The 26,796-nt window shown below is 35.7% G+C and overlaps 4 protein-coding genes and 1 long non-coding RNA gene across 6 annotated transcripts in view; 3 read left to right on the top strand and 2 right to left on the bottom strand.

Annotated features, from left to right (window-relative positions):
• The first annotated feature begins 99 nt into the window (after positions 1–99).
• On the top strand, positions 100–3,040 carry LOC6647537 (synaptotagmin-4). The gene is made up of 5 exons (XM_015177409.2): positions 100–131; positions 802–919; positions 1,195–2,429; positions 2,491–2,565; positions 2,632–3,040. Exons 2-5 carry the CDS (start codon positions 877–879, stop codon positions 2,749–2,751), a joined length of 1,473 nt encoding a protein of 490 aa, XP_015032895.1. The 5' UTR covers positions 100–131; positions 802–876; the 3' UTR covers positions 2,752–3,040.
• A 1,622-nt stretch (positions 3,041–4,662) lies between these two features.
• Positions 4,663–8,154, top strand: LOC26529800 (modular serine protease). The gene is made up of 4 exons (XM_047010440.1): positions 4,663–4,696; positions 6,296–6,593; positions 6,688–7,779; positions 7,844–8,154. Exons 1-4 carry the CDS (start codon positions 4,663–4,665, stop codon positions 8,124–8,126), a joined length of 1,707 nt encoding a protein of 568 aa, XP_046866396.1. The 3' UTR covers positions 8,127–8,154.
• A 254-nt stretch (positions 8,155–8,408) lies between these two features.
• Positions 8,409–26,796, bottom strand: part of LOC6647668 (zinc finger protein rotund) — a 43,499-nt gene continuing 25,111 nt past the window's right edge. Inside the window, exons 1-3 of one of the 2 annotated variants that reach the window (XM_023178780.2) lie at positions 11,989–12,969; positions 10,106–11,198; positions 8,409–10,039 (exon numbers count right to left, since the gene is read on the bottom strand). In XM_023178780.2, coding sequence (XP_023034548.1) covers positions 9,723–10,039; positions 10,106–11,198; positions 11,989–12,774 — 2,196 coding nt within the window. In that variant the 5' untranslated portion in view covers positions 12,775–12,969 and the 3' untranslated portion in view covers positions 8,409–9,722. Of the gene's footprint in view, positions 10,040–10,105; positions 11,199–11,988; positions 12,970–26,796 lie in introns of those variants that run through there. The other variant, XM_002070307.4, reaches the window with a different exon arrangement.
• On the bottom strand, positions 17,172–18,049 carry LOC111519208. The gene is made up of 2 exons (XR_002724285.2): positions 17,527–18,049; positions 17,172–17,465 (listed from the first exon to the last, which is right to left on the bottom strand). It is a non-coding gene; the product is annotated as an uncharacterized LOC111519208 (long non-coding RNA).
• On the top strand, positions 24,912–26,478 carry LOC6647667 (GTPase-activating protein RacGAP84C). The gene is made up of 3 exons (XM_002070306.4): positions 24,912–25,470; positions 25,539–26,319; positions 26,388–26,478. Exons 1-3 carry the CDS (start codon positions 25,214–25,216, stop codon positions 26,409–26,411), a joined length of 1,062 nt encoding a protein of 353 aa, XP_002070342.1. The 5' UTR covers positions 24,912–25,213; the 3' UTR covers positions 26,412–26,478.

Here is a 26,796-nt window from a genome sequence, read left to right as displayed (position 1 = left end):
AAGGCATAATAAAGTGCGTACGTACAACTTGCTCGGAGGCAACTACGTTGTAAGGTGGCAAGAAAAAATTTTATTTGCAAAAACGCGTGGGTTTAGCTAGAAATTTTATAATAATCGGTTAACAACAAGATGTAAGTCAATCTAAAACTTAGCAAAATATTAAACAAAAAGCCAAAGCATTGGAAAAAGTAACAAAAATATGTTCAAGTCTACGGAGAATCCATTTTACTGTAGAAAAGTTTGTGAAAAATATTGTAAATTTTATTAAATTCAAATTGTTCTTAGTTTAATGTGAAAAAGTCTGGTAAAAGTTATAGAAAACTTTGCATTGAACTTGAAAAATAGTAGAGAAAAAAGGAAAAAAAAAAAAATTGAAATGAGCAACGAACTTTGTAATTTTGCGGGGGTGGCCCGATGATTCATACGAGCCCAGTGAGCACCCCTATAACTCATAGCTAGAAAGAGACAAACACACGGAAAGTAAGTGAGAGAGAGAGGGTGAGTGTGAGTGCGTCTCAAGTAAACCAAATAACAACAAAAACATTCAATACAACCTGAGAAAAGCCAAAACTAGCAGCTGCTACCTCAAATTTTTCATAGGCAAAAAAAAAAATTCCTAGCATACTTTTCCTGCGCAAAATCGTTATATGAACATTTTTTTCGTGCTCCTGGCAAAAAGGAAAAGTTTTTGCTTGGACGAAATAAACGAAAAGTAGAGAGAAGAAAAGAAAAGCAAATAAAAAGTTTTATTCTCGAGTACAAATTGTGTGACTAATTGTTATTCCACTCACATCATCTCAGCTAACACACGGAAACCGAAACTCCAAAAGCCAGAGCGAGGAGGCCATATATCGAATCGAGGGAAATCCATTAAAAATGGCTGACGAGTATATACCAGATGTCAGCGTCATGGACACAAGTAAGTAACATATTGCTCTTAATGCAACATATCCACTCGGAGAATCTCAAAAAAAGAATTCTTAAGTAGAAAAGTTTAAGAAAACTTTTGTGTCGTGTGTTTATTAGGACTAATGATTTGAAGTCTGCTTAAGGTGGGTGTTGTGAGTTCCAAAAATGTTCAATAAATACAAAGATTGATGGATGACACATGAGATTGAGAAAGATAATTAAATTGCTGGGGAAAAGTTTTCCATTTGAGATAATCAATTGATTTATTGTCATCTGTCTATTTAGTTGTGCCCGCCTTGCTTGGACTTACTGCGGCAGCGATTCTCTCATCGGTTGCCTGCATTTGTGCCAAGCATATGAGGATTCGGAATAAGAAGCAGAACCAGCTTGATGCCTCGTTTCCGTTTCAACCCACACGACGTCCGACTGCAGTTCGTTCACCCAGTGGCCAGCCACCGCATTATCTAAAGAAATCGCCATCGCCAACTGGCGGCAAGCAGATGGGTTTGCTGTCACCAATGCAGGATCAATCCACTTCACCGATGGGACCGCAACCAGTGAAATATACCGAAGAGGATGAGCTACCACAGCAGCAGCAGCAACAACATCAGCATCAACAACAGCAGCAACAGCAACAGCAGCAACAACAACAACAACATTTGCCGAATAACAAACTAAGCGTGACGGATGGCATGACAACTAGTCTGAATCATCATCATCATCATTCACCGGTGGAGACAATTGCAAATGGTAATGTCACCATCACACTGGACGATCAGGCTCTGAGCAATGGCAAGGAGGTGACTGTAACCGATCAGTATGGCAAATTGGGAACCATTTACTTCAAGCTGCGCTATTTGGCCGAAAGGAATGCTTTAATGGTTTCGATTATACGCTGTCGAGGACTACCCTGCAAGGGAGGAGTAAGTGGCACTGGGGATATACCAACGGGCATGAATGGTCGCACTCAGGCGGCCACCGATCCGTATGTAAAGCTTCAATTGTTGCCGGACAAACAGCATAAGGTGAAGACCCGTGTGGTGCGAAATACTCGCAATCCAGTCTACGATGAGGACTTCACTTTCTATGGCCTGAACATGAACGATTTGCAGAATATGTCCTTGCATTTTGTTATACTCAGTTTTGATCGTTATTCCCGCGACGATGTGATTGGCGAAGTTGTCTGCCCCTTGACATCCATTGAGATTGGTGACATTTCCAAGGAGGCTTTATCCATCAGCAAGGAGATTCAGCCACGCAGCCTAAAGATCCGTGCCCAGGGACGTGGTGAACTCCTGATCTCTTTGTGCTGGCAACCAGCAGCTGGGCGCTTGACTGTGGTCCTCTTGAAGGCTAGAAATCTACCACGCATGGATGTGACTGGTCTGGCTGATCCCTATGTAAAGATCTATTTGCTGTACAATGGACAAAGGATTGCCAAGAAGAAGACACATGTCAAGAAACGCACTCTAAGTCCCGTCTTTAATGAGAGTTTCGCCTTCGATATACCAGCAGCTGAGGTAAGCGGAAGTTGATGCTCCCAGGAAGGATGATGAAATAAACCTTTTATCCTATTTCTAGGGAACTGGCGCTAGTCTAGAAGGTGTCTCGCTGGAGCTAATGCTACTCGACTGGGATCGTGTGACCAAAAATGAGGTAAAAGTCTGCAATTGTTAAATTTAAATGAAACAAAAAGTTTAATACTTTTCTTTGGGTGTTTAGGTGATTGGACGCTTGGAATTGGGTGGACCCAGCTCAAGTAGCACCGCTTTGAATCATTGGAATGAGGTTTGCAATTCACCGCGACGTCAGATTGCCGAATGGCACAAGCTGAATGAGTAAACTAAAATGAAGTGAGTCTATGTGTGTGGGTGATTGAGTTGAATGAGTACAGAATAAACCACCTTGGAGATAAAATTGAATCCCGGCGCTGGCGTCGCTCTCATCTATGAAGCAGGCAAACACAACGGGAGTCATACTTGAACGGGAATCATATGTATGAGCTCGTATTCAAACCCATTTCGTTTTCAATACTTAACTTTTCATATATTTAGTCTCCGATATTTATTTCCATTTCCTTGTAATTTGTTTTCCAAAAATACACCATGCAAAAGATTGCATTCAAATTCAATTGAGAATCATTTTGAAATGCGATCCAATATTGTTTTACCGGCCCTTGGAAATGAGGCAAAATATATATAAATTAAATGTATTAGAAAATGTTTAGTATATAATGTAATGCATGTAAATCTAAGATAATTAATGAATATAAAGAGAAAAACTCCCCCTTTTGACATGCAGGTACACATACTTATGGCACACACTATTTGCCGCATTTTGTTTAAACAAAAAAATGTATATTCCGTTTACTATTGGCTTTTATCCTAACCATTTCGTCTTTGGTTTTACAAGCAGCATGTCAAAAACAAAAAATATATATAACTATAATTTTAAGTATTTAATTTCAATCTATCATTTGACTTCAATTGTCTGTCTATATACATATATACTTTTGTAATTGTAAATTGAAACCATATATAAAATATGACAAAAATATATATACATATACTTAAAAAAAAAGAACACCAAAAATTGCAAAAATTGTACTTTCAAAGTGTGACCATTGATTGATGAATTGACAATGAGAAATTCAGCTTAAATCAGCTTAATAATTTAGAAATACGTACACAAACGAAAGGAAATCTAGAGGAAAGGACACGCAGCAAATTGCTTAGCACCAAAAAGATACAAAATCACACACAACCAAAAATGAAAGCAAAAACCAAAAAGAACAACAACCAAAATAAAAAAACACAGAGGAAAACCCAATAAAACTAAAATTAATAATTATAAGCAAACACTAAGGAAAATATAGCCTGTAGAACACAAATAAGAAAACTTTCATAATTAATCTAGACATACCCACAGCAAATGCAAAGCTCAAAAAACCAAATCCAATAAAAAGATACATGTAGGAATGAAATAGATTTAGCTTACTCCCTTCCCCCCTCCTCGCTACAACCAGACCACACATAAAAGCAAAGAGAAAAAAATAAAAAGAAAAGCCAAGCTTAAATAATTGTCTACATATTGAATGTACTGAATAAAAACAAAAAAATCATCCAAAAGATAATGAAAATATCTTTTTAGTGAGTCCCTAGGAGAAGCTGCTATTACATATATATTTTGTAAAATGTTAGCAGATGCATAAAGAGCAAGAAATCTATATATGTACTTACATACAGATATAGAAATTATAAACCTTCTAATACATTTATGCAGAAAACAAAAGGAAAAAAACAATTTCAATTCGTGTGTCCAATCAAACTTCAATTCGTCTAAAGTGATTACAATAATTAACAAATAAAACGACAACAAGCAACAATTTGTCATATTCAATCCACATACATAAATAAATATACATACATACATACATACATCTATGCAAATGAGAAAAAGTAAATATACCATATATACGGATAGATATGTATGTACATACATACCGTCTAAATATATGTATATGTATTCATAAAATGTATAATTCTACATTACATACATGCATATAAATATATGTAATGATAGGTGTAAGCAAGCATCAAATGGTTAATTCCCGTAATAAAAATATACATATATTATATATAAAAATTTACATATATTTTTAATTAACTTTTTGATTTAGGTAAAAGATATTTTTGAATGATTCAAACTCAACTTCATTTTGTTCAGCAGAATATCTATAGAATTTATAGCATAATGATAAAAAAGGAGGTAAAAAACCACTACGCAAGTATAATTCTGCTTTTAAGTTACGTTCTATATGGATACATAGCTTAATCTTAATTTAATTAAATTCAAAAGGTTTGACCCTTGGAAATATTAGATGAACAGTTCATACATCGACCTTTGTAACGCAGAGAAGGGCTTTTACGACCTCACAGAGTATATATATTCTTGATCAGCATGAGAAGCTGAGTCGATATAGCCATGTCCGTCCCACCGTCTCTGCCTCCGTCGGTGCGTGTGCGTTTTACTTCGCCAATTAAGAAGCTATTAGGATGTATTTAAGCTATTTCTCACCTGGGTAAGATCAAGTATGAAGTATCATCCGGATCGGACCACTTTATCATTAAGTGCTATACGAAAAATCGGTGAAGGAGTTTGCTAATGATCCATGTTAAACATCGAGTTATAGTCAATATAATTCGGCTCTGCTCAAACGCAGCCAACAGCGCTGCCAGCAGCCTAATGCGTGATTGCTCGAAGTCAACAGAACAGACACACATACAGACACAACGCTACATAACATGAATGTGTATGCGTGGGCTTGGGAGATGGAAAAGTGCTCGTATAGCAAATTAAAAGATATGAATATAAAATAGAATAAGAGTACGAAGGCTTTGGAATCCAAAAAGATTTTAAAACTTTCAAAAATATTATTGCCAAAGACTGCAATGGGATATTAACTTCGGCATAACCGATGTTAGCTTTTTTGACATTTTCTTTTAAATTTGTTTTACCTTTTTAATTTAAAAATATTTTCTTATACTTAATCCCCTCTAAATTTTTGTAAAAATTCTTTATAAATTTATAAATTATAAAAAATTTAAAAAAATATTGCGGCGTGTTCGCTTCGATTTATGTATTATCTGGACCTAGACATACCGCCTTAAACGCGAGAATCTACTTTTGATTATTAAACATTTGATAAGCGCTATTCCAAAGAATTTGATGTCTCTCCCAGTTCGAGGTATAAGCAGCAACACATTTATTTTTCAGATTCAGTATATTACCGCTTGTTCATGTCGGAGGTGTTCTTCTTTTTGAGTGACTTATAAATACGTGTGCACAAATGGTTTTGACCAAGAAACTAGTTTTGGGATTACTTTGTTTATGTCTCTATTTATTTGGTAAGAACAAAAGACTAGTTACATATGTATGTAATGTATTTAATCTGGAGTCCATATAGACTTCAACTTTACCTTAATGTTGCCAAGCTGATGGATAGACAGTGCAAAATGTATTAATAAATGCGAACAAGAACAAAAAAGATGAAAAAGAGCTCAAAAAATCTGTGAGAGCTTTCAATACAAATTGCCATTTCTCTTTCTGATAAGAGAACATTCAATCGCCCATCGCTTATCGCACTCTGTCTATGGTAAAACATAATATAAAAAAAAAACATACATATGTATATTATTTTATTTAATTCATTTGCTGAGACGTTAATCCCCACACGTGAATATTCGGGTACATCTTTCAAAGTTGTTAAAGTAAAATAGACAAAAAACTAGACCGAAGCAATACAAAATGTTACTCTGAATGAAAAGTAGAATTTTGGCTATATAGTTTAGTTAATATATCTAATAAATATTTCTGTAACCTACAGATTCTAGCTGGGCCAATGAAGATAACAACTTTTATTGCCTAAGTGGAAAGGTGATTGGCCTGGATGAGGCCTGTAATGGCATTGACAATTGTAATGACAATTCAGATGAACGATATGAAGTCTGCGCTAGGAATAACTGTGAGGATAAATTTCGCTGCAATTACGGAGGATGCATTGACATACAGAAACGTTGTGATGGATCTCCGGATTGTTGGGATGAAAGTGATGAAAATAAATATGAGTGCGCATCAAGTGATGAGATAGCTGGATTGTACGATGCTCTCAAGGGAAACTGCACGTAAGGAAGTTAAACTTACCTGTAATCGTTTATAAATCTGAAACATTTAATTGACAATTGATTGCGAGCTTTCAATTCTTTTATATTTTTCCAGAGGAGAATTCGACTTCGAGTGTAGGATAGGAAATACACTTGGATGCGTTCCAATGAGTAAGGTCTGCAATGGTATCTTGGACTGTAATGATGGTAAAGACGAGGATGTGGAAATCTGCAGTGCTGTTCCATGTATGAATGAAGCCTATCGATGCTCCACTGGAGGATGCATTAGATCGGATAAAGTGTGCGATCATATACCTGATTGTGGTGATGGATCGGATGAAATGGACGATGTGTGCCTGGAAAAGAAATTCTGGCATAAACCAATAACCGAGGAAGAGAAAAAGCCTAGACCTACTTCACCCGACCTAACAGAAACTGACCCTGGCTCTGAAACAGAAGAAACAGAAATAGTAGTAGCCGAGAAATCCAAATGGCTAAGGTCTTTCTGTAAAATTGAAGACGATTCCGGTGCTTTAATTGCGGAGGATTACTTTACATCGAACACTTACAAAACTGGCGCCGCTGTGGGCAAGAATGGAGTAGTCCATGTTAGATGTAAGAGCGGCTACCAATTAATTGGCGAAGAGTTTAAATTGTGTAATGGAACACATTGGAATACTTACTGGCCAAGTTGTCAGCGAGTTTGCAAGCTGGAAAATAAGCTGAATCTTCAGCGGGAATGTAAAACTGCTGATGAATTGATCGACTGTGAGGCCTCGCCAATTATTCTAAAAGACACAGAAATGAAGGTTAGTTGCGCTTCCGGTTATGAGAGTGCAAATGGACACACTTCTGCTAATTTCCGTTGTGAATCGGATGGCAAATGGAAAGGGAATTCTAGTTTACCAAATTGTATACCCAAATGTGGCATTTTTTGGGATGCTAATGAATCAACATTTCCTTGGGTAGGAAGTCTCTTTCAGCGTGGAAAGTATCCACAGTTTAAGTACATGTCCTCGGTCACCATTCTCTCACCGTATGTGGTAATAACTAACGCCCATGTCTTCGAAGAGTCTTCAATACCCGAAGTAAACTCTACGGAACCGCTGCTCTATGCCATTGCGGAGGGTAATCATACAAAGGAATTTTCACCCCAAGATGAGCATGGATATGTTCTACATAACATCTCTCAAATACATATTGCTTCGTAAGTATTCTGACTACACTTTTTGTTTACACTTTACTGAAATTTTTGTTCTTATAATTCACAGTGTCACCATAAAAGATGCAGTTTACAAACTTGCCATATTAACTGTAGTTCAACCTTTCATATTTGGACCCAATTTGCGACCCATCTGCCTTGACTTTGGAGTTGCTTACTGGAATGCCAATAATCCCAATGATTGGAGTGCTGTGGGAGAAATTATATGGGAACCTCGAAATCAACGATACTATCTAACCGGTTATGTGGCTACTCTTGATAAGGAATTTCATATAAAGATATTTAAAAACGAGCTCATCCCGTTCATTAATCTCAAAGAGCAAAACGTTTAATTAACTTTATTATGCAATGAGTTTTTCTTTTTTTGAAAAATAAAAATGTACATACAAATATGAACGGAAAATTGAAATTGACACACACACACACATATACATATATATATATATATCTACTATATATAATACATATATATAGAATATATGCAATTATTCAGAGTATCTCGGCGGCAAACAACATTCATTCATTCATTGAAATACAGTTTTTTTTGTTGTGTATATGTATTTTTAGTTTTGCAACTTTTTGGAAGATTTTCGTTTTAATTTAAAATGGTTTGATTTTGTTATTTGTTTATATTTTGTTGGAATTGACAGCCGACAAAATACCCTTGAATATTTATTACTTTTTCTTTGTTTTCTTTCTATTTTAAATGTTGGTAAGTTCATATTTCATCGTATTTTTCTATGCTTAGCTGTCTAAGAGAATCGATTCGATTATGGGAATCGATTCGCGCGTTTTGTCTTTACATTGAGATTTCTCGACTTTTAAGAATTCATTTATAGGGAATTAAACTCTAGCTATTGTAATTTAGTTTTCTATATTAATAATACATTACATTTGATGTCTCGCCCGCGTTCCGTCGTAATTTGTTTGTAGGTTTTTTTTTGCAATTCTTTCTTCTTTTTTTTTATGTTAGGATACAATCAGTTTGCTTGCTTAGTTTGCTGTAAAAACGTTTACCATTTGATTTTTCTTAAAGATTTTGTTTCTTTTTGTTTTAATTTTGATCACTTCAGTCTTCTTCTTTCATGCTTCAAAATGTATTTGTTTGTTTAGTTGAATTGATTCAAAATAGGTGTATTTAGTTTTAGTTAGTACTTATCTATCGCATAGTTTCCATTCATAGTTTTTTTCTTAAACACATTTAATCGGTTTGGAATCATATACATATATATGTATGATCTCTTCATTATCGTGTTGAGTTATAGTATTTGTTTTAAATTTCTTTTAGAAACTTTCTGTGTGTTTTACTTCTAAAAATATACATACATAGTTAATTAATAGTTTTATATCAATTATGTTGTCCACTAACATGATTTGATCTACTAATAAGTAGTATATATACACATTTATATATATATATTTATCAATTGATTTTTCATTTTTTTGTAGTTTGCAGCAGGATACCATGAAATTTGAATATCTCTGATTTTAGATTTAACTGCGAGATCCGTTTTGTGCATTAAAATATATATATATGTATATACCTATAAATACATCAAACTTCTAGTAGGTAAAATCGTGTATCAACTATTTACAAAGGAAATCTCTTTGATGGATTCTAAATGAAATTTCAATGAATTTTGTTTACAAAAATAACTGGACGGTGTGATTCAAGTAGAATTATGTTTGTATGTACGTATTTGTTGGCCATTTACAGTGTCTAAACTCAAAATATTGAATATGAAACGTTTACCGAAATGTCCTTAAAAATGTAAATTAAATAATAGTATTTGAAAGTATGCTCTAAAAACTAACTACAAAGTAATACTGTACAGTAATGCACGCCGCCTCCAGCATAAGAAGAAACCTTCCCTCCTCTCCCCTCCCCCATTTTGCAACGTACTGGCAATTTAGAAGTACGTTGTTAGCTATCCTTTGTCCTTGCCAGGCCCCACACTAACGCCCAAAAGATGCTCACCAGCCATTAGGCCAGCCGGCTGATGGGCATAGTTACGGATCTGATGCAGAGAGATCAATTGATTGGGAAAGGCATTCGCATTATTCTGATTGACGTTTTTGTTTGGGAAACTGATGGCGTCATAGAGATAAGGTCGTTGAGCCATCGGATGATGACTTAATGAGTTCAAATGTGGCGGCATCGAATTGATCGGTGTAAATGCCGAGTTGCTGGTGGCTTTTGTTATCGAGGCGGCATCATAGGGACCCACGGTGCTTGGTGTGGACACTGTGGGTGAGTAAAGTGCAGGAAATGGTGGGATATTGCTTGACAAGATTCAAAAATGACAATTACCTATATCTTCTCTGACCGGATCGGGCATGCGATGATGTGATTGCAATTCGGGGGCATGTCCATTTTGACTTTGTCCTGTATTTGCAGCAGCAGCTTGGGCATAATGTGCCTCCATGGAATGTTGCGGCGGAGGTTGTTGTTGCTGTTGCTGCTGTGGATGATGATGTTGGGATTGTTGCTGCTGTTGTTGTTGTTGCTGCTGCTGCTGTTGTTGTTGTGGCGGGACATGTTGCTGCGGTGGCACTGGGATTCCATGTTGCGGATGATGATGATGAGGCTGCTGCTGTTGCTGCTGCTGCAATGGCTGTTGTTGTTGCTGCTGCTGTTGTTGTTGTTGCTGTTGTTGCTGCTGCTGCTGCTGATATGCATCAGCTGCTGCCGAATCTGGACTTACCTTTGGCCAATAGCCATTATCGCTGGGCGCTATAGAAACCGGTGGCAATACCAAATTATTACGCTGATGCTGGGCCCCTGGATTGCTGCTGGACTGTGGTGGACCTGTTGTAGAATTTTGGGAATTGCCAGTAGCAGCAGCAGCATTTACCCCACCACCACCACCCGGCGGCACACTTCCCGGTGCAATGGGCGGCCTTTTATCCGTTCGCTCTGCATGTTTCTGCATATGCTTGGTTAAATAGGTTTCCTGGGTATACGACTTGCCGCAATATTGACAGATATGCGTCTTCAAATGCTTCGATTCCTTGTGCTTGGGTATGTGCTCCAGCAGCGATGGTTCATCCGAGAAGCATTTGTAACAGGAATTGCACTTGAAGGGCTTATCTGTCTGATGGCAGCGGGAGTGCGATTGCAGATTGGACAACTGGGAGAAGGCCTTCTGGCATCCAGGATGCCGACACTTGTACGGCTTGTCGCCCGTGTGGGTGCGTATGTGTTGCTGCAGGTGCGACAATTGTGTGAATTTGCGTTGACAAATCTCACAGCGATATGGTTTAATGCCCAAATGGATTCGTGTATGCTGCGACAAATACGATGAGTTGGCAAAGGCTTTGGAACACTGCGTGCACTTGTACGGTTTCGCCTCTCGCATATGGATTTGTGTATGCAATTGTAGATCCGCCTTTGAACTAAAAATCTGCAAATAATCATAATAAATTGACTTAGTATTCAAATTTGAAAATATGCAAAATTTAAACTCCCGAAATAATCTGCTGCTGCTGCTCTTATAGACATATAGTTTCTTTACAGTACCCACATTTGTTGCCGCACATTTTTATTTACTACAGTCCGCATAACTTTTTTACATTTTTTTTCGTTTTTTAACACAAAAAAAATGTTTTCAAACTAAAATTCAACATTTAGTTCCAAGAAACTTTGCCCGAAAATATGTGTTTTATGGGTAGACTATCTCGAAAGGATATACATTTAATAAATCAGTTTATAAAGGCACAAAAAATACTCATTATTATTTAGTAATTGTGAATAAGCTTCAATTGTTGTTTGGATTTAAGACATATATTTACATTTATGTATGTCAGTTTGAACAATTCTATATATCGAGAATATGAAATCGTTTAATGAAGATTTGAGTCCTTAGCTTCTATCATGAGATTTATTATCATCCTTATTTACCGTCGGAACAGAAACAAAAGTCAAAAGTTAAAGAAAAAGCTCCCTTTCCATTCTAATTCTAATGCCATGTTACTACATGATCTCAGTTTTTATCTATTTAAAAATTAAATTGACTGGAAAACGGTGGACTACAAAGAAATCTACCCACACTTATCTTAAAAATAGTTCTCTTCATGCGGTCATAAACTTTCAACCTATCTTTCTTTACTTTTCCGTATTCCTAATCCTTTTCTTGGAGGACACTTTCGCTTCACACTCTCCTTAACTTTATCACCCCAAAGCACTCTCTTCACCTTGGTGTCCTTGACGTCAAGCTGGGTCATATGATGCGGTGAACTAGTCGATGATGAAATCCCATTGACACTAGATGGATTAGTAACCACACCGGCTGTTGGGTCTGCTGGCTGTCCTCCCTGTCCCTGTCCGGTTACAGTTGTGCTTGGGTTTTGAGCATTTCTTTCATTAATCGTAGCATTCTGCATACGAATCCCACCATGATCCACACTATTACTAGTCACAATTATATGCTGATTGGGATTGGGATAGATGCGAGATTTGCGACCACGTGTGGAACCAGTTGGAGTTGTCCCAGCTGTGGTGGAGGAGCTACTGCTACTGCTAACAGCCGGATCATTGACATGTTTCGCATTGTTGTTGCTGCTGTTGCTGCTGACTGTCGGCACTGATGATGCCACATTGCTCTCCAAAGTGGTTAAAGTTGATTTCCCCTGCTGTTGTTGTTGCAGTGCATCGCCGCCGCCGCTCAAATGGTATTGATGTGTTTGCTGTTGCTGCTGTTGTGGTTGCTGCTGCTGCTGCTGTTGTTGTTGTTGTTGTTGTTGCGGTGGTTGCTGGCTATAACTAAGCACAGAGCTCCTAAGATCAGCGGTATTTGAGAATACACTAAGTGGACCAAGTGTCACACGTTCGTTCAAACTGTTGCGCAAATGATCTATCGATCGGTGTACTGCATGTGAGTATTCTCCCCCAGCTGGTGGTATCTCGCCAATCAATGGAGAATTGTGATGATAATCGAGACCACCGCCAATTGGCCGATACTCAATTAAGCGGCCTTCCATTATTCGTTTATATAATTCACTTTACTTCAATTAGATTTACACGCTGCACTATTATTCACTTTGGATATGTTTTCTTTGTTTTCCTCTTTATTTATTAACAATTGCATTAAATGTAGTTAAGTTTTCAGTTGTGCTTTTTCAATTAAGTTTATATCACTTTTAAATGGAATTATATTTTTATTTACTTTTGCACAGTTATAATTTCTGTAAAACAAATAACAAAACTGTTGTTCATGGCGATTTGTGAAATATTTTTTGATTAAGTTTCTGGCGCAAATAGTAAAAACCTTTATTGGCATTTGGATTTTGTCTTTTATGAGGAAGAAGAGCAAGACGTACAGAGTTCCGCAGAGTTTTTTAGTTTTAATTTTACTTGGCTAATTGGAACAGGGAATACGATGCAAATGAATATGCATATTTTTCTCATATTTATTGACATGTCTTTACAATGCAATAGAGAGGTCATGGTATTTTGTCCTTTATGAACATATGCCAAGACTCATTCCATTTATTTGCGATTCGACTTAACTTTCTCATTACCTATTCACTTTATGATGTTTCCCATTTGGCATTGGACCAAAAATCTTATATAAAATAGAGAAATTGTTTTCAGAGTGGGATACCAGAATTTTTAAGGTGTAAAAAATTATATTGTATAAACAATCCGTGTTAAAAAAGGCTTTTGGCATTTTGATAATAAGACAAGAGAACCTTAAGACTTCCAAGACCGAGTTAGAGTTAAGCGCAGGCCAATATGATTGTATTTTATCAAAGAAATACAAATATGTTGAAACTAATGAAAGTAAGATTGGCAAGGACGAAACATGAATTTGAGATGCCTAATAAAGCTTTTTACGAAATGTTTTTAAAACATCTTTAAACACAAATCAGCTGTATTTGCAAATCATTCTGAAGTTGGTATCCATTTAAAGCCCAACATGTATATTTTGAAATGAAAACGAGAATCAGTTAGCACTGAATTACAAAAAGTAAAAAATAAACCTTCATGAAATTTGATCGTAAAATCCGTTTACTTTACCTAAGCTTCTATTAACAAGATATTAGATCTTAATTCATAATGACAAAAATAATTAGTACAACGATTTAAGAGCCTTGCTATTTGCTAGTTGAATTCTGAATTGCCACATCAATCAAAATTTCATTTAGAGCGATATGTCATAGCAATTTAATTAATTTAAATATATATTGTGTTAAGTAAAAATGAAAAAGTAATGAAAATTCTGGTGTTGAAATGTTCAATTCTTTCTTCTGTTAGTCATTCCACATTTAGTGATTTTTTTACACTATAACTAGTCGGGTTTTACTAGTCAAATCGGTATCTTTATCTGAATAAATATAACCCCCTTTTTAAGCGACTTTTTGCATTTTCTTTCGCTGCTTTTCTGCGTTTTGTTCCGTTGTCAATTTGCTTTTGCTTTTGATGTCCTAAATCTATCGTTATTTTTTGTCTCTATTCTGCAGCTTACTCTTTATTTTGCATTTTCAATTGCCCTCGAAACAGAGACAAATTCTTTTTTTTCGCTAGAAAAATATTTTTTTCCACCACGAATTTGACTTTGCCGGATTTTATTTTTGTCGGGTTTTTTGTTTGTGTGTGCGGATTCCTTTTTTAGTTAGTTTTTTTTCTACACAGACTTCGATTAGGATTTTTTCCCTTCTATATACAAATATATATTTAAAAAATCTTTTCCCTCTCGCTCTCTGTAGATATATTTTATATATGTAGGTAGGTATGTACGGATGTCTGTTTCTTGTCTGTCTGTCTATTTTTTACAGGGTTTTTTGTTGGTTTTCTTTTTTTTTCTATTTTGGAGGGCAAGTCATTGAAGCGCAGACATGCCGCAGACATTCCGTGGCATTTTCACAGGTGAAAGTCCTTAAATGATGTTTGTTTTCCTTTTTTGTTTTTGGTTCTAAATTTTAGTCGAGTTTTTTTTTTTTTACCCCCCGTCTAGTTCTAAACGCCATGAATTATTCAGGCATTTTGTTTTCTGTATTGTATTCACAGAATTTTATGTTGTTTTTTTTTTTGTTGCTGTTGGTTATTGAATTTGTGATGTATATTTGGGCCGCTGTGCATTTTGTGTGGATTGAAATGTAAGCTTGTTTGCCTCTTTTTGTTTTTGTCGGCATTGACCTTGAATGGAATTTTTTTAGTGGGTTAGATATTCTATATAGAAATTTGTCAATGGCATTTGACATAGTTATGACACATGAAAATTGTCTGTTGATGTATGTGTGTGTGGGAGTGTTTTTTAGTTTAGGTTTGTTGTTGTTACATATTTATGCAAATTAGCGTAAATATGCGTGAAGAAATTGTCATGATTGTGTAATAGAAAGTTAGTTAGAAAGCTTTGCAGCAAAAATTTGTGCAAATATCTATGAAAATGGCAAATTTGATTTGCAAACAATATCCAGTTTAGTTAATTAAACGTTTTAGGTATTTTATTGACTAATTGAATCGCGTTTAAATTAAAGATTTCATTTAACGTTTCCAGAATCTGTTTATTAAATTTTCGTTTGCCTTTTGCTACAGATTTATTTAACTCTTTATTCGCATTTACATAGTGGGTTTTATGGGGAAAAGGAAGATCTTTCTTTAAAAACTACTTTAAATGAGTACTAAGAAATCAGTTAAAGTCAACAAGTTTAAATTGGTTATGATTTTTCTTTAAGTATCATATTCCACGAAATTTGCATATTAAAAGAAATGACGTAGGAAAACATTACTTTTGGCTTTAAGAGTTCTTCTATTAAGTAGATAATTTCTTAGCGAATGTATAAGAAATATTACCCATTCAATATTTTGAAAGTCACGTTCTGTTCGCTAAACTAAGAGTCCTTTGGAAGTATATTTTTGTTCCTAAAAGTCAAAGACACCTTTGGTTTTGCATTTAGTCCTATGAAAAGTTGTTCCTTTTAAAAATGACTTACTTTATGTGATAAAATCGAATTACTTTATGGCAAAAATATATACTCCCCTATAAGTTGAATTTCTCCTAGTATTATTTTTGTTGTATATTGAAAAGTGGCCGATTATAGTCGATAATTATCGATGCCAAAAACCGTTTTTACCCACCCAACAGTAGCGGATGTTTTATATGTAATACAAATGTCATAATCTGCCTTATCCTATCAGAAAATTTATCTCTATTAATTTCTTAAAGCTACATTCTTGGAATACACAATGTGAGTATAAAATGTAATAAAATATTATATCTATAGCGTTATATTAATAAACTGGACAAGAAAATAAGAACATCTCCAATGGATTGATTAAGCTTTTAGACTCTGCAATGCATATTTAAAATGTAAATTGCTGTCTGTTCAAGTGATTTTGTAGTGCATTAATTTTGTAATTCCACGAAATATGAGTTCAGTAAGAGTTGAATGCCCTCTTTATAGATTTCAATGATGAAAAAATTCATGGCTAAAGATTAATTGAAATGTTTCAATTTGCCAATAAGTTTGTAAGGTTATGATGATTACAGCTCAATTGCATCCAAATAGAAATTATTAATTGTTTCTTCTCATTATTTTTTAATGGTTAGCTAAAAAGTTGCTTGCCAGCAGCAAAATGAATCACTTGTGTATATGATTCTTTCATAGTTATATATATAATTGAACACATATGTATGGTTATACATAATGTAACCCAGACCCCTAAAATGTAGAAAGTTTTCCTCTAAAGGGTAAAAAAAACTGGGGAAATAATTTCACATAGACGATGATGATGTGTGTGTGTGTGTGTGAAAGTGCGTCGATTGGTATATGGTTTAATGAGTAGTTTGAGCTTTTAACTAATTAACATTTAGCGGTTTGGCTACATTTGTTTGTTGTTTTTTAACGCTTTTGCTCACACTTTTTTTTAGTTTTTTAGCTTGGTGCGTTATTAATTGAAAAATGTGTAACAATTTTTTGCACCTTTTTTTTTTGTAATTCATAATTTTTATCCCCTTTTTTTTAAATGCTTATGTACATATATACTGATTAATGCATTTTTTCACTTCTCTTTTGAAGGGGGTATGTTTGCTGGTTTTTTTTTTTAATGTATATTTTTATTAATTTTGTTGGTTGGGGTTTGTTGGTTTTTGTTGTTAACTTGTGCAAAATCACAAAAATATTTCCGCTTTTGTCAGTTGATGAAAAATGCATTGGCTACATGTCATGAGAATCGTTTTTTGGGTTTTATATTATTAATTCTTGTATATCTATTTCGTTTCTTTTTTTTTTTGTATATGATTATTTCTTGTGCATTTTAATGATATTTAATTTCACATTTGCGGAGAGATGAGTTTTTTTTTTGTTGTTTGCACTAATCATTAATTAATTTCACATCACTTCAAATATGCAATTAATTTAACGCGCGTTGGACCTTAATTAAAAATAATGTTTTTATTCTGATTATTAGGTAGGGCCGACGATTGCTGATGTGAACGGGGCGCTTGTCTTTGATTAACTGATCATTGGTCGAGAGTGAAGAAATGGAGGTCCTGCATTAAACAGCATGAGCCTGAGCCTGAACAGCTGGCCCAGGTAAGCATACACACGTAGAATTAGTTAAAATCTGATCACACATCTTCTCAGCGTATCGAATTTCATCATATAAACGTCTAAACGAAAGAGAGAGCTTCGATCCCTGTATCATGTGCAAAGATCGATACGAGAATCTACTCAGGTGTTTGCCTTAGCCCAATTATCTTCAGCTTGACTAGCTCATCGACTACTCACAGTTGCAAATTTTCAAGACATTGGATCACATCGGGTGTGGTCCTCGCTGGGGACTTTGCACGCTTCGCTCTACTCTCTGGCCATGCTATTTTCCTCAAGATCAATGAACGGATATATGGAATTCTTATCGAATTTCATGCGACCAATTGCCCTGTAGATCATACATCCAAAGACTAAAACCATCACAATGACAACTTCTATGAAACGGTGAACTATTACATCCTTAAGTGAGGAATTATAACCATTTTTTATTTTATTAAAGCGAAACTTTACTTCATTATCTGGCAATTGCTTAGTTTTCGCTCTAATTGACTCTTTGGGCTGTTTTGATCTATGATTCTCATGACGAAAATGCTTGCGTAACTTGTATTTGCTTGCAGAGAGCTTACATACTTTGGTCATATCGTTAAGTTGATATTTAAAAATTTTGAAAGAAATTTATAATTCATATATGTATGTATTTCAAGTGTAAACTAGTTTCAAAATGCCTACTATAAAGTGTTTTTAACTCAGTTCAAAGAGATTACATATACACATATGTATATATCTGTTCGGAATGCAACAAGCTGTTCAAAAATTTGTTTCTTAAAGCAAACAGTTGTTTTTAGATAATTTTTTTTGCCGTAATTTACGAAAAGTTATACAATTTTGAAAAATAGTCAATATTTTCAGCCTATTGTCATTCTTAAGGGTCAAAGTTCGCAAAGTTGGTTTTCGAATCTTTTTTCGAATCCCCTTTCTGATATAAATATTAAAAAATCAGCTTGTTTTTAACCTAGTTTCTCTTTGTTTATCAGTTACGACTCCTATTGGAATGATATGTTTGATTAAATCAACAAAATGGCAAACAAATTAACTACGATTAAACAGGATTCCAATTTGAAAAAATCAATCAATTAGAGAGATTTGAAAAGGAAATGGAAATGAAAAGGAAAATTTTAATACTCATGCCCATCTAGCATTCTCTATGTAGTATCTGATGATATACGAATCTTTTTCGAATTCTCTTTGTGAATAAAATTTGTAGTCACTTTCTCATTTTCTGATCATAAGTGTCTCCTATATCGCTATAAAATAATAGCCTGGGCACGATATCTTAATGACTTTCTTATGACGACTTTTTTAAACATCATAAATGATATTTTTAATCAAACACTATAATAGCCTATTATTTTGTTCTTGTATATTATTTTAGATTTCAAACATATGAAAGAGTTATTTTTGAAACTACTTTTAATTAATTATGAAAATAATCATTTGTTATCAAAAAATCCTCATGAAACTGATTTCTATTCTCATATTTTTTAGACGTGTTCACAATTCATTAATTAATAGATTCTTTGTATAAATGTTTGTTCGAATTCCTCAGGAGCTTGGTTAAGTTTTCTACTTGTGGACAATCTTATTACATTGCTTTTTCGACAGCTCTCTAGAAAGATTTTAGTATCTGATTTTCGTTTATAAGACATTTAATTTGCATGAGATTATTTGGTTTTCAAGCTAATGCTATAACTTTTATTCTCCAAAGAAGCGCTATATACTCATTATTTATTAAGTCAATTATTTGAAGACAAAGATTTTCACTACAGCTAAGGCCACTTTAATGTCAATTTTAGCAAAATAATATAATTTTTAATGCATAGTTCTAAACTTTTAAATAACATTTTGAGGATTTTAAAATCTTTAGTTTGATTTGGCCTTAGATTTAAAGTTTAAGAATGAATATCAAAAGAGAAAACAGTTTTCATTTCATATTCTAATATGAAATTGTTGGAGCACGACAATTTTTGAAAATGTATTGCATACTTTTAAGTGGCAAACCTTGATTTATATTTACATGTACAAGCTGAGAGATATTTTGACCTTGATATTGAACACAAGAAACAGCTGACATGCTTTTGTATACACACAGACAGATAAATATACACACACACACACACAAAGACACATACAGGGGCAGACAGACCTCAGGCGAAGAACATTTATTATTTATATGTAAAGCCCCCGCCAGCAAACACATACACACATACACATACACAATGGCACATACACAGCGGAAGAGACAAGTGTGGCAGGCAAGCAAAACAAAAGCCAGCTGCTTTTCTTTCTTAACGTCTGCACGTGACGACAAGGAAGGACTAAGGACCAAGGAGAGGGCGGGCCATCGAAAGTCGCGCGTAACCTTAAGAAACACGCACACACATACACACACACACACACACACGCGGCGGCAGATATAAATAAAAACAGGAAGAAATCGAATGGCCAAGCAGAGGAAAAGTGCCGGAAAAACTGTATAAAAAACGCGCACCGGAAACGGAAACAAGGCAAACCAAGTCAAGTCAGGAACGAATTTTCTTTTTTTTTTTTTGCGTTTTCTATCTTCTAGGTTTTACATTTTTTTCTCCGGTTTGTTTGTTTGTTTGGTTTTTGCTACTTTTTCTTAGCGTAACGAGTTGCAGCGGCAGCCGATGGGAGGAGGGGAGACAAACGAAGGAGGTTGTCCTCTCAGCTAAAAAGACGTTCCTATGTGACGTGTTTTTTCTGCGGCATTGTTGTTATATTTCTTGTTGCTGTTGCTGCTGATATTGTTGTTGCTGGTGTTGTTGTTATTATTGTTGTGCTGTATGACGATGATGACGATGATGATGTTGGCGTCTCAAGAAACATGTTGCGCACACAGAAAAAACACGGAGCAGACTGAAAACGTAGCGAGAACCGCGCAAATTTGATGACCGCTTTACCGGAGCCGGAGCCAAAATAAGAGCCGAGAGCACGATCCGTCACCAATGTAAAAACTCAACTAAAGCGATGATGAAAAAATCTGAAACAATATATTTTTCGGGGGGCGCCAAGCAAGCCAGCCACACACTAACACACACACACACATATACATAGAGAGATGCAAAAAGCAAACGCACCAACACACAGAAGCATCGACAGGCCGCAAAAAGGCAGACAGACAAAACGCGTACTAATACATGAACATTTCAAAACGCAGCAGCGGCAGAGCTATCTATGTGTGTGTGTGTGTAGGTGGTTGGGTGGGTTTTGTGGGGCCTGGCTTACTAAAGGCCGCCGCCGGCCCATACAGACAACAACAACATCAACAGCGGCAATCTCTCTTTCACACACACACACACACAAACACAAGCCTCGAAAAAAATCCCCAACAACAAACTAAACGAACAAAAACAAAAAACGAAAAAAAAGGAAATGAAAAAAATTTCCACGCACACAGCCAGAAAAAAAGGAAGCGAAACGAGAGAATAAAAAAAGTTTTGGTTGCATAGGCGGCGTCAACGTCAACGTTAACGTTAACGCCTCTGCTGGCTCTATTCAAATGCTGCCGACGCTGGCAGCGCAGCCACCTGCCAAAGCAGAGCACAACATTGACCCAAACTCGAGTGAGATGAAGTGCAGGGGGTGGTGTGAGTGCCGGCCGAGTTGGGCGCTCTCTCTAAAAAACGCGGAAAAAAATTCCGTAAAAAAGTGAGGCAACACACACACACACACACATTAAAAAGGGGGAATTTTTGCGCCGGCGACAAACCCACGCACACAGACACACTTACCCACACACACACACCCACACAGAAACAGACACAGCTACATTTGAAATCAAAGGCAAAACATTTTTGTATTTGCCCCCATTTTGTTTTTTATTTTTGGCTTTTTTTGATTTTGTTCTATTCTGTGTTTGAATTTTGTAAAAATTTTGTTTAAAACATTTCATTGAAATAGTTTAATATCGAATTTCCCCAATAAGTAGGCAACAGTTTTTGCACTCACTCAGCCACAGACACAAATACACACACCTCAGCATCCGCCACAACCACCGCCTCTCAGCCTTCATCCTGACCTAAGCCACCGCGTTTGGCTTAACTGCCAACAGTCACACTCAAACCACCCGTTCGTTTAAGCCCCACTCCCTTCCACATGCCCCTTAATCGTGCCACCCACTCCACTCACTTATTCACTCACTCACTCAACCACCTCACCCACAATCCCTCCACACCACCCCTCTCATGCTCTTGCAACTCAGTTTTTGCTACGCTGACGTCGTCGTTTCTGCTATTTCTAAGTTCTTTTTTTTCCACATTGCAACCTTAACTCAACTTCTTTCCACCTGCTTCACTCCTCCCCCTTCTCAAGACCAACTTCTCTCTGTATGTGTGTGTGTGTGTACTTTTTCCCTTTTGCATTTTTTCCCATTTTCCATTTGCTCTGCAATTTTTTTTCCTTGCCTGCTTGCTACCAACAACAGCCTCCCCTTCAATTTCCATCTCGCTTCTTTTTTTTGCCTTCGTTGCCACAGGAAACAGCATTTTTTTCTTCCTTGCCTCATGCCATCTCTTTCTGTTCGGTGCAATTTTTTTCCCTTTCGCAAAACACAATCATTTTTTTGTTCAGTTTTTGCTTTTTTTTGGATTTTTTTCACTTTGTTTTTACGGTTTTGCAGCTACCCCTCACGTGGCACGAGTTTTGTGCTTGTTGCTGCTGCTGATGTTGTTTCTGTTGTTATTGCATTTGCTTTTGGATTTTGCCTTTTAGATTTTGTCCTGTTTTTAGTTTCGTTTTGGTTGTTGCTTAATCGTAGAGTTGCCATTGAAAAATATAATTTATAACAATAATTTTTGTTGCTCTTTTGTTCGAAAGGGGCTAAAATAAATAGGATTTTGGGTTAGACAGCAAACAGATGATAAAAAGCGGAGAGACATAGAGTGAGACAAAGAGACAGTAACAAAGATAGACTAAATAGTCGTGCTATTTATGAACTACTCGATAAAGGGATCAATATTATTAACAGAATTAAATATCGCTTAAATGAAGCCTTAGTAGTTAAAAGTCTTAAGATTCAATATTGTTAGACGACAAAAGTAAGTTAAAGTGCTTGACTTATAAACCAATTGAGTTCTTTTGAAAATAAATTGTTTTTTAAAAGTGTGCTAAATATTATTTATTGGCACTTGGCAACACTGTTTCCATTGCTTTGACGCTATTTTTATTTTGTACATTTTTCCTATGTTTTTTTTTTATTTTGTGGTTTTGTTGATGTTTTCCAGTGAATTTTTTATGCTTTGTTGTGCTTGTGTTTTTGAATACACATCCCCACATGCAATACACTCGCCCATACAAACACACACATACATTTATACTCTCCGGTCATTGACAAAAAGTGCAAAAAAAAAAAAGGAAAAAACGTTTCGGTTAAAGTAATGTGGAATGGCTTGGGAGCCAGTTTTGCCGTTTGGTTTGGGTTTGGGATGCGTCCTGCATGGGCTTATTCCAATGCGTGACTGGCATTTGTGGACTTTGAATACAAACAAAGCAGCCAAACACATACGCTACACCCACAGCAACCCACACACATACACACAGCTATACAGAGATACACATATACAATAATATGTACAGAGGAGTTCACTCTCACTCACATTGGTATATGCATTTCAATACGCATTAATAACTACGAATTCAATGTGGCAACCCACTCACTGAACCGTCCCTCCCATCTACCTCTCTCCTACCCCCCCTTCCACAATACACACACACACACACAACATCGAGTGGCTGCAGCTGACGCCTAAAAAACGACAACAAGCAAAAAAAATAAAAATTTATTAAAATCAAATTCATTTCGTTTTGCCCTCCTCATTCGTTAATTTTATTCTTTTCCTGCTACCAAATTCGCCGCCATCCACAAAAGGCTTAAATGTTTGCCGAGTATATAGTGTTTACTCGGAATTCATCAGGTTATCGGTCTATATCGGTCTATGAATCATTAGGAGAATCTATAAATTTATCTTAGCATATATTTTGGCTGATATATTTAATGTGCTTTGGTTTCAACCTTTGCCCTCCAATCCATCGTATCTGTGCGACAGACTTTTTTTTAGCCCCTCGTTTGAATTTCACATGTTTGCCTTTTGATGTCACAAAGATTTTTTTCAAAAAAAATGTCTGTTTTTTTGGTTTATTTTCCACAGACTTGAAACAAATTTTTTCCCCGTTGATTTTTTGGTTTTCTATTTTGATGGCCACCAAACGCTTTGCTCCATGAATTTTTCATTCATTTAGAGCCATTTTCAACGCGTTTAGAAATCACTGACTTGTTAGACAAATTGTTTGATTTACATGGATTTATTTCATGGAATTCCCAGACATTGACATTGAAATATGAGTAATTTAGATGGAAAATGGAAACATGAGTGAATGTGATTACAATTTATGACAGTTTGGACATAAACGAATAGTATTAAAATTATTATTATTTTTTTTTAAATGAAACTTCAAAAACTCTCTAAAAGGAGTTTCAAATGTTTATGTTGATATATACTTTACATACATAAAAATTGCTTAAAATTGGAAACTCTTGAAAAAAAGAATTAACAACACTTTATAACATCATGAAGTTTGTTCATATTAGCAAAGGATGGGATTTTAAAGGAACAAAGTATTATTTCCTGGCTTTGTAAAATTTCTTGAGATGGTTTTATTGATCCCTTTTTATTTGATTGTGTTTAAATGACAACATTATTATCATAGACTCTAGATTAACAGTTGAAGGGATCAGACATTATTATCAACATTATTATCATAGACTCTAGATTAAAAGTTGGAGGGATCAGAGTGTTTTCTCTTGTCTCAGTAATGGGTGAAGACTAATTGTAGATTATACAAGCCAACAAAACTTAGAATTTGGGACTGGAGTTCCTGTGATTCTTGTCCAAATACATATTTAGATTGGTTATGGTTTAGGCTTCAAAATACATCAATATAGTCTTGGTCAGTTTTCGTATCAGTATTTGTGTCAGTCTTCAAATGACGATTGTGTTTATTCTTCCCTAGGTTAAGTTATTAAGATAAACTAAGAATTAGTGATGGTTAATATCTGCGATGTGGGGACTCAAATATTCAAAATTGACGCTTTTTTAGACTTCTTAATGGCCAAGAAAGGAGCAGACGATTTGCTAAAAGATTTTATCTGATTTTAGCCGACTCTAGATGAATGTTAATTGGGCGTGAACTGGGATCAACCTGGGATAGCCAGTAAAAAACTTAGACCTTAGTTGGTTAAACAGTATTAAACAGTAAATTGTTAATAAACTCTCTATTTGTTTGCAATTTTTTTGGTCAGCTTATGCTTTAATCATCAATGTGTTCATCAAAGTCTCCCTTATTTTTGTCAACCTAAAAGTTTTTGCCTTTTGATCTAAAATTTTGGACAACGGCATTTGTAAATAAATCAAGTGTGCGAGACAAAATGATACATCCGATGAGAATAAAAGTGTTTACAAATTGATATTGACAATATTCTACTCAGCTCGTGTCTGAGGTGTCAGTATAAGTTGAAACCAAAGAAGTGTAAACAAGAGATTTTGTTTACTTATGTTTATGTGTATAGCAATATATTCATGTTTGAAAGATTTCCACATAAATTCTAGTAAAATGCCTTTGCTGTCAGAGTTAAAAACAAAAACAAAAATCAAATATTTACAGAAACTGACTAATTGACTTATTATCGTTTTCGCGAATTACTGGATGCACAGTTGGTCAGAACAGCTGAGTCAATCATTGTTTATATAAATATACATATATGGTAATTGCATTCGATCGATAAATCAGAAAGGCAAAAGCGTTTCATTTGCCTACCAAACGCGTCAGTGGACAGATCAAAGTCATAATGTTGCGGCAATGCAGTTCCTATGATGATTTGAGTGAACGTTTTCGCATGTTCGATGGACAATCGCTGGACTCGCTGCAGGATCGCATTGAAATGAATCCAAATGGCAGAGGTCTTGGCAGTCTTTCGGTAGACGCTATAGATGATTGCTATACGATAACCTGCTCACAATCCCATTCTGGCCTGCTGAGGGAGCATAATTTTAAGGTGAAATCGTATTATTACAATGGCGGTCATTGTGTGCACTGCAAGAAACGGTAAGTAAAACAGTTGATAAATCTGAAAAAAGCCAAATCTAATCTCTCTGTACTTGGTGCTTCTATAGAATTCGCTTTGCCATGGCCAGTCTGCGGTGTCGTTCCTGTCCCCTGCGTTGTCACATTTCTTGCTGTCGTCATCTCACAGTGAATTGTATTCCACAGCCACTGATGACCACAAAACGTGGTCACTTAAGGGATTTTGCACCCACTGTGGCACCCATGGTGCCAGCTTTGATAGTTCATTGTGTCACAGAGATTGAGTCCCGTGGCCTGCAGCAAGAGGGTCTCTATCGGATATCCTCCACTCGAGCGAAGTGCAAAAGTCTGCGGCAGAAGCTATTGCGTGGCAAGTCCACGCCCCATTTGGGCAATAAGGATACACACACGTTATGCTGCTGCGTAAAGGAGTTCCTGCGGCGATTAGTTGAACCTCTTATTCCAATATATCATCGCAAGGATTTTGAGAGAGCCACCCACATGGAAAATCCCTTGGCCATCGAGGAGGCCGTCTATTTGTCCATGTTGCAGTTGCAGCAAGCGCATCGCGATACCTTGGCCTATCTCATACTCCATTGGCAACGGGTGGCCGAAAGTCCTCCTGTACGGATGACTGTACACAATCTAGCCACAGTATTTGCCCCCACTCTATTTGGAGATCTTGATTTGAGTCTCAAAAATGTTGTCATCTGGCAACAGACATTAACTGTTCTACTCCTTCTCCCTGCTGGTTTCTGGGCACAATTTCTGGAAGTGCAGCCTACAAATGACTTTGACTATGTCGATAGACAATGGGGAAGTTCTGCGAATTTGCGCTGGCAATCGGTAAAAACATATTTCAGATCAATGGTTAGTTTCCAAATGTTTCCTCTATTGACTTTTTCTAACAACATCGATTTCTATTTCTTTACTTTCAGGTTAATTTACCCAGTTTACATTGAAATCGAGGCATAGCACTTAAATTTATTGTTTAGTGTTAAGTTATTTTATTTAATTTAATTGTTTTGCAAATCATGTTTCCTATTATTATTAGTTATATATTTGTATGTGTAGCTAGAGTATATATTTTCATTAAAAATTCAAAAGAATATCCCATTTTTTTCTCTCCTTTGATCAAGAAATATTTCATTTGAAGTATTCGCCCCGGGGCGCATTTAATTTAAATTTCAATTTACTGAAATTTTTAATAGTTCTACTAGATTATACATTGATTTTTTTGTATTATTATTAATTGTTGATTAAAAGCTAAAAAAGAAAACAAAACAAAAAAACTATTTGAATAATTTGCATTTTTCTCATATTTATATTTAGCTGAAGCGTAAACCA

The sequence above is a fragment of the Drosophila willistoni genome, chromosome 3R (assembly GCF_018902025.1).
Source record: "Drosophila willistoni isolate 14030-0811.24 chromosome 3R, UCI_dwil_1.1, whole genome shotgun sequence".
NCBI lineage: Eukaryota > Metazoa > Arthropoda > Insecta > Diptera > Drosophilidae > Drosophila > Drosophila willistoni.
This window is presented reverse-complemented; position numbering and strand designations above follow the sequence as displayed.

Coding starts and splice junctions, on each gene's coding strand:
- LOC6647537 (XM_015177409.2), top strand. CDS start 877: ATGGCTGACGAGTATATACCAGATGTCAGCGTCATGGACACAA. Junction 920..1,194: donor TGTCAGCGTCATGGACACAA/GTAAGTAACATA, acceptor CTGTCTATTTAG/TTGTGCCCGCCTTGCTTGGA. Junction 2,430..2,490: donor TCGATATACCAGCAGCTGAG/GTAAGCGGAAGT, acceptor TCCTATTTCTAG/GGAACTGGCGCTAGTCTAGA.
- LOC26529800 (XM_047010440.1), top strand. CDS start 4,663: ATGATAAAAAAGGAGGTAAAAAACCACTACGCAA. Junction 4,697..6,295: donor GGTAAAAAACCACTACGCAA/GTATAATTCTGC, acceptor TGTAACCTACAG/ATTCTAGCTGGGCCAATGAA. Junction 6,594..6,687: donor GCTCTCAAGGGAAACTGCAC/GTAAGGAAGTTA, acceptor ATATTTTTCCAG/AGGAGAATTCGACTTCGAGT.
- LOC6647667 (XM_002070306.4), top strand. CDS start 25,214: ATGTTGCGGCAATGCAGTTCCTATGATGATTTGAGTGAACGTTTTCGC. Junction 25,471..25,538: donor TGTGTGCACTGCAAGAAACG/GTAAGTAAAACA, acceptor GTGCTTCTATAG/AATTCGCTTTGCCATGGCCA. Junction 26,320..26,387: donor AAACATATTTCAGATCAATG/GTTAGTTTCCAA, acceptor CTTTACTTTCAG/GTTAATTTACCCAGTTTACA.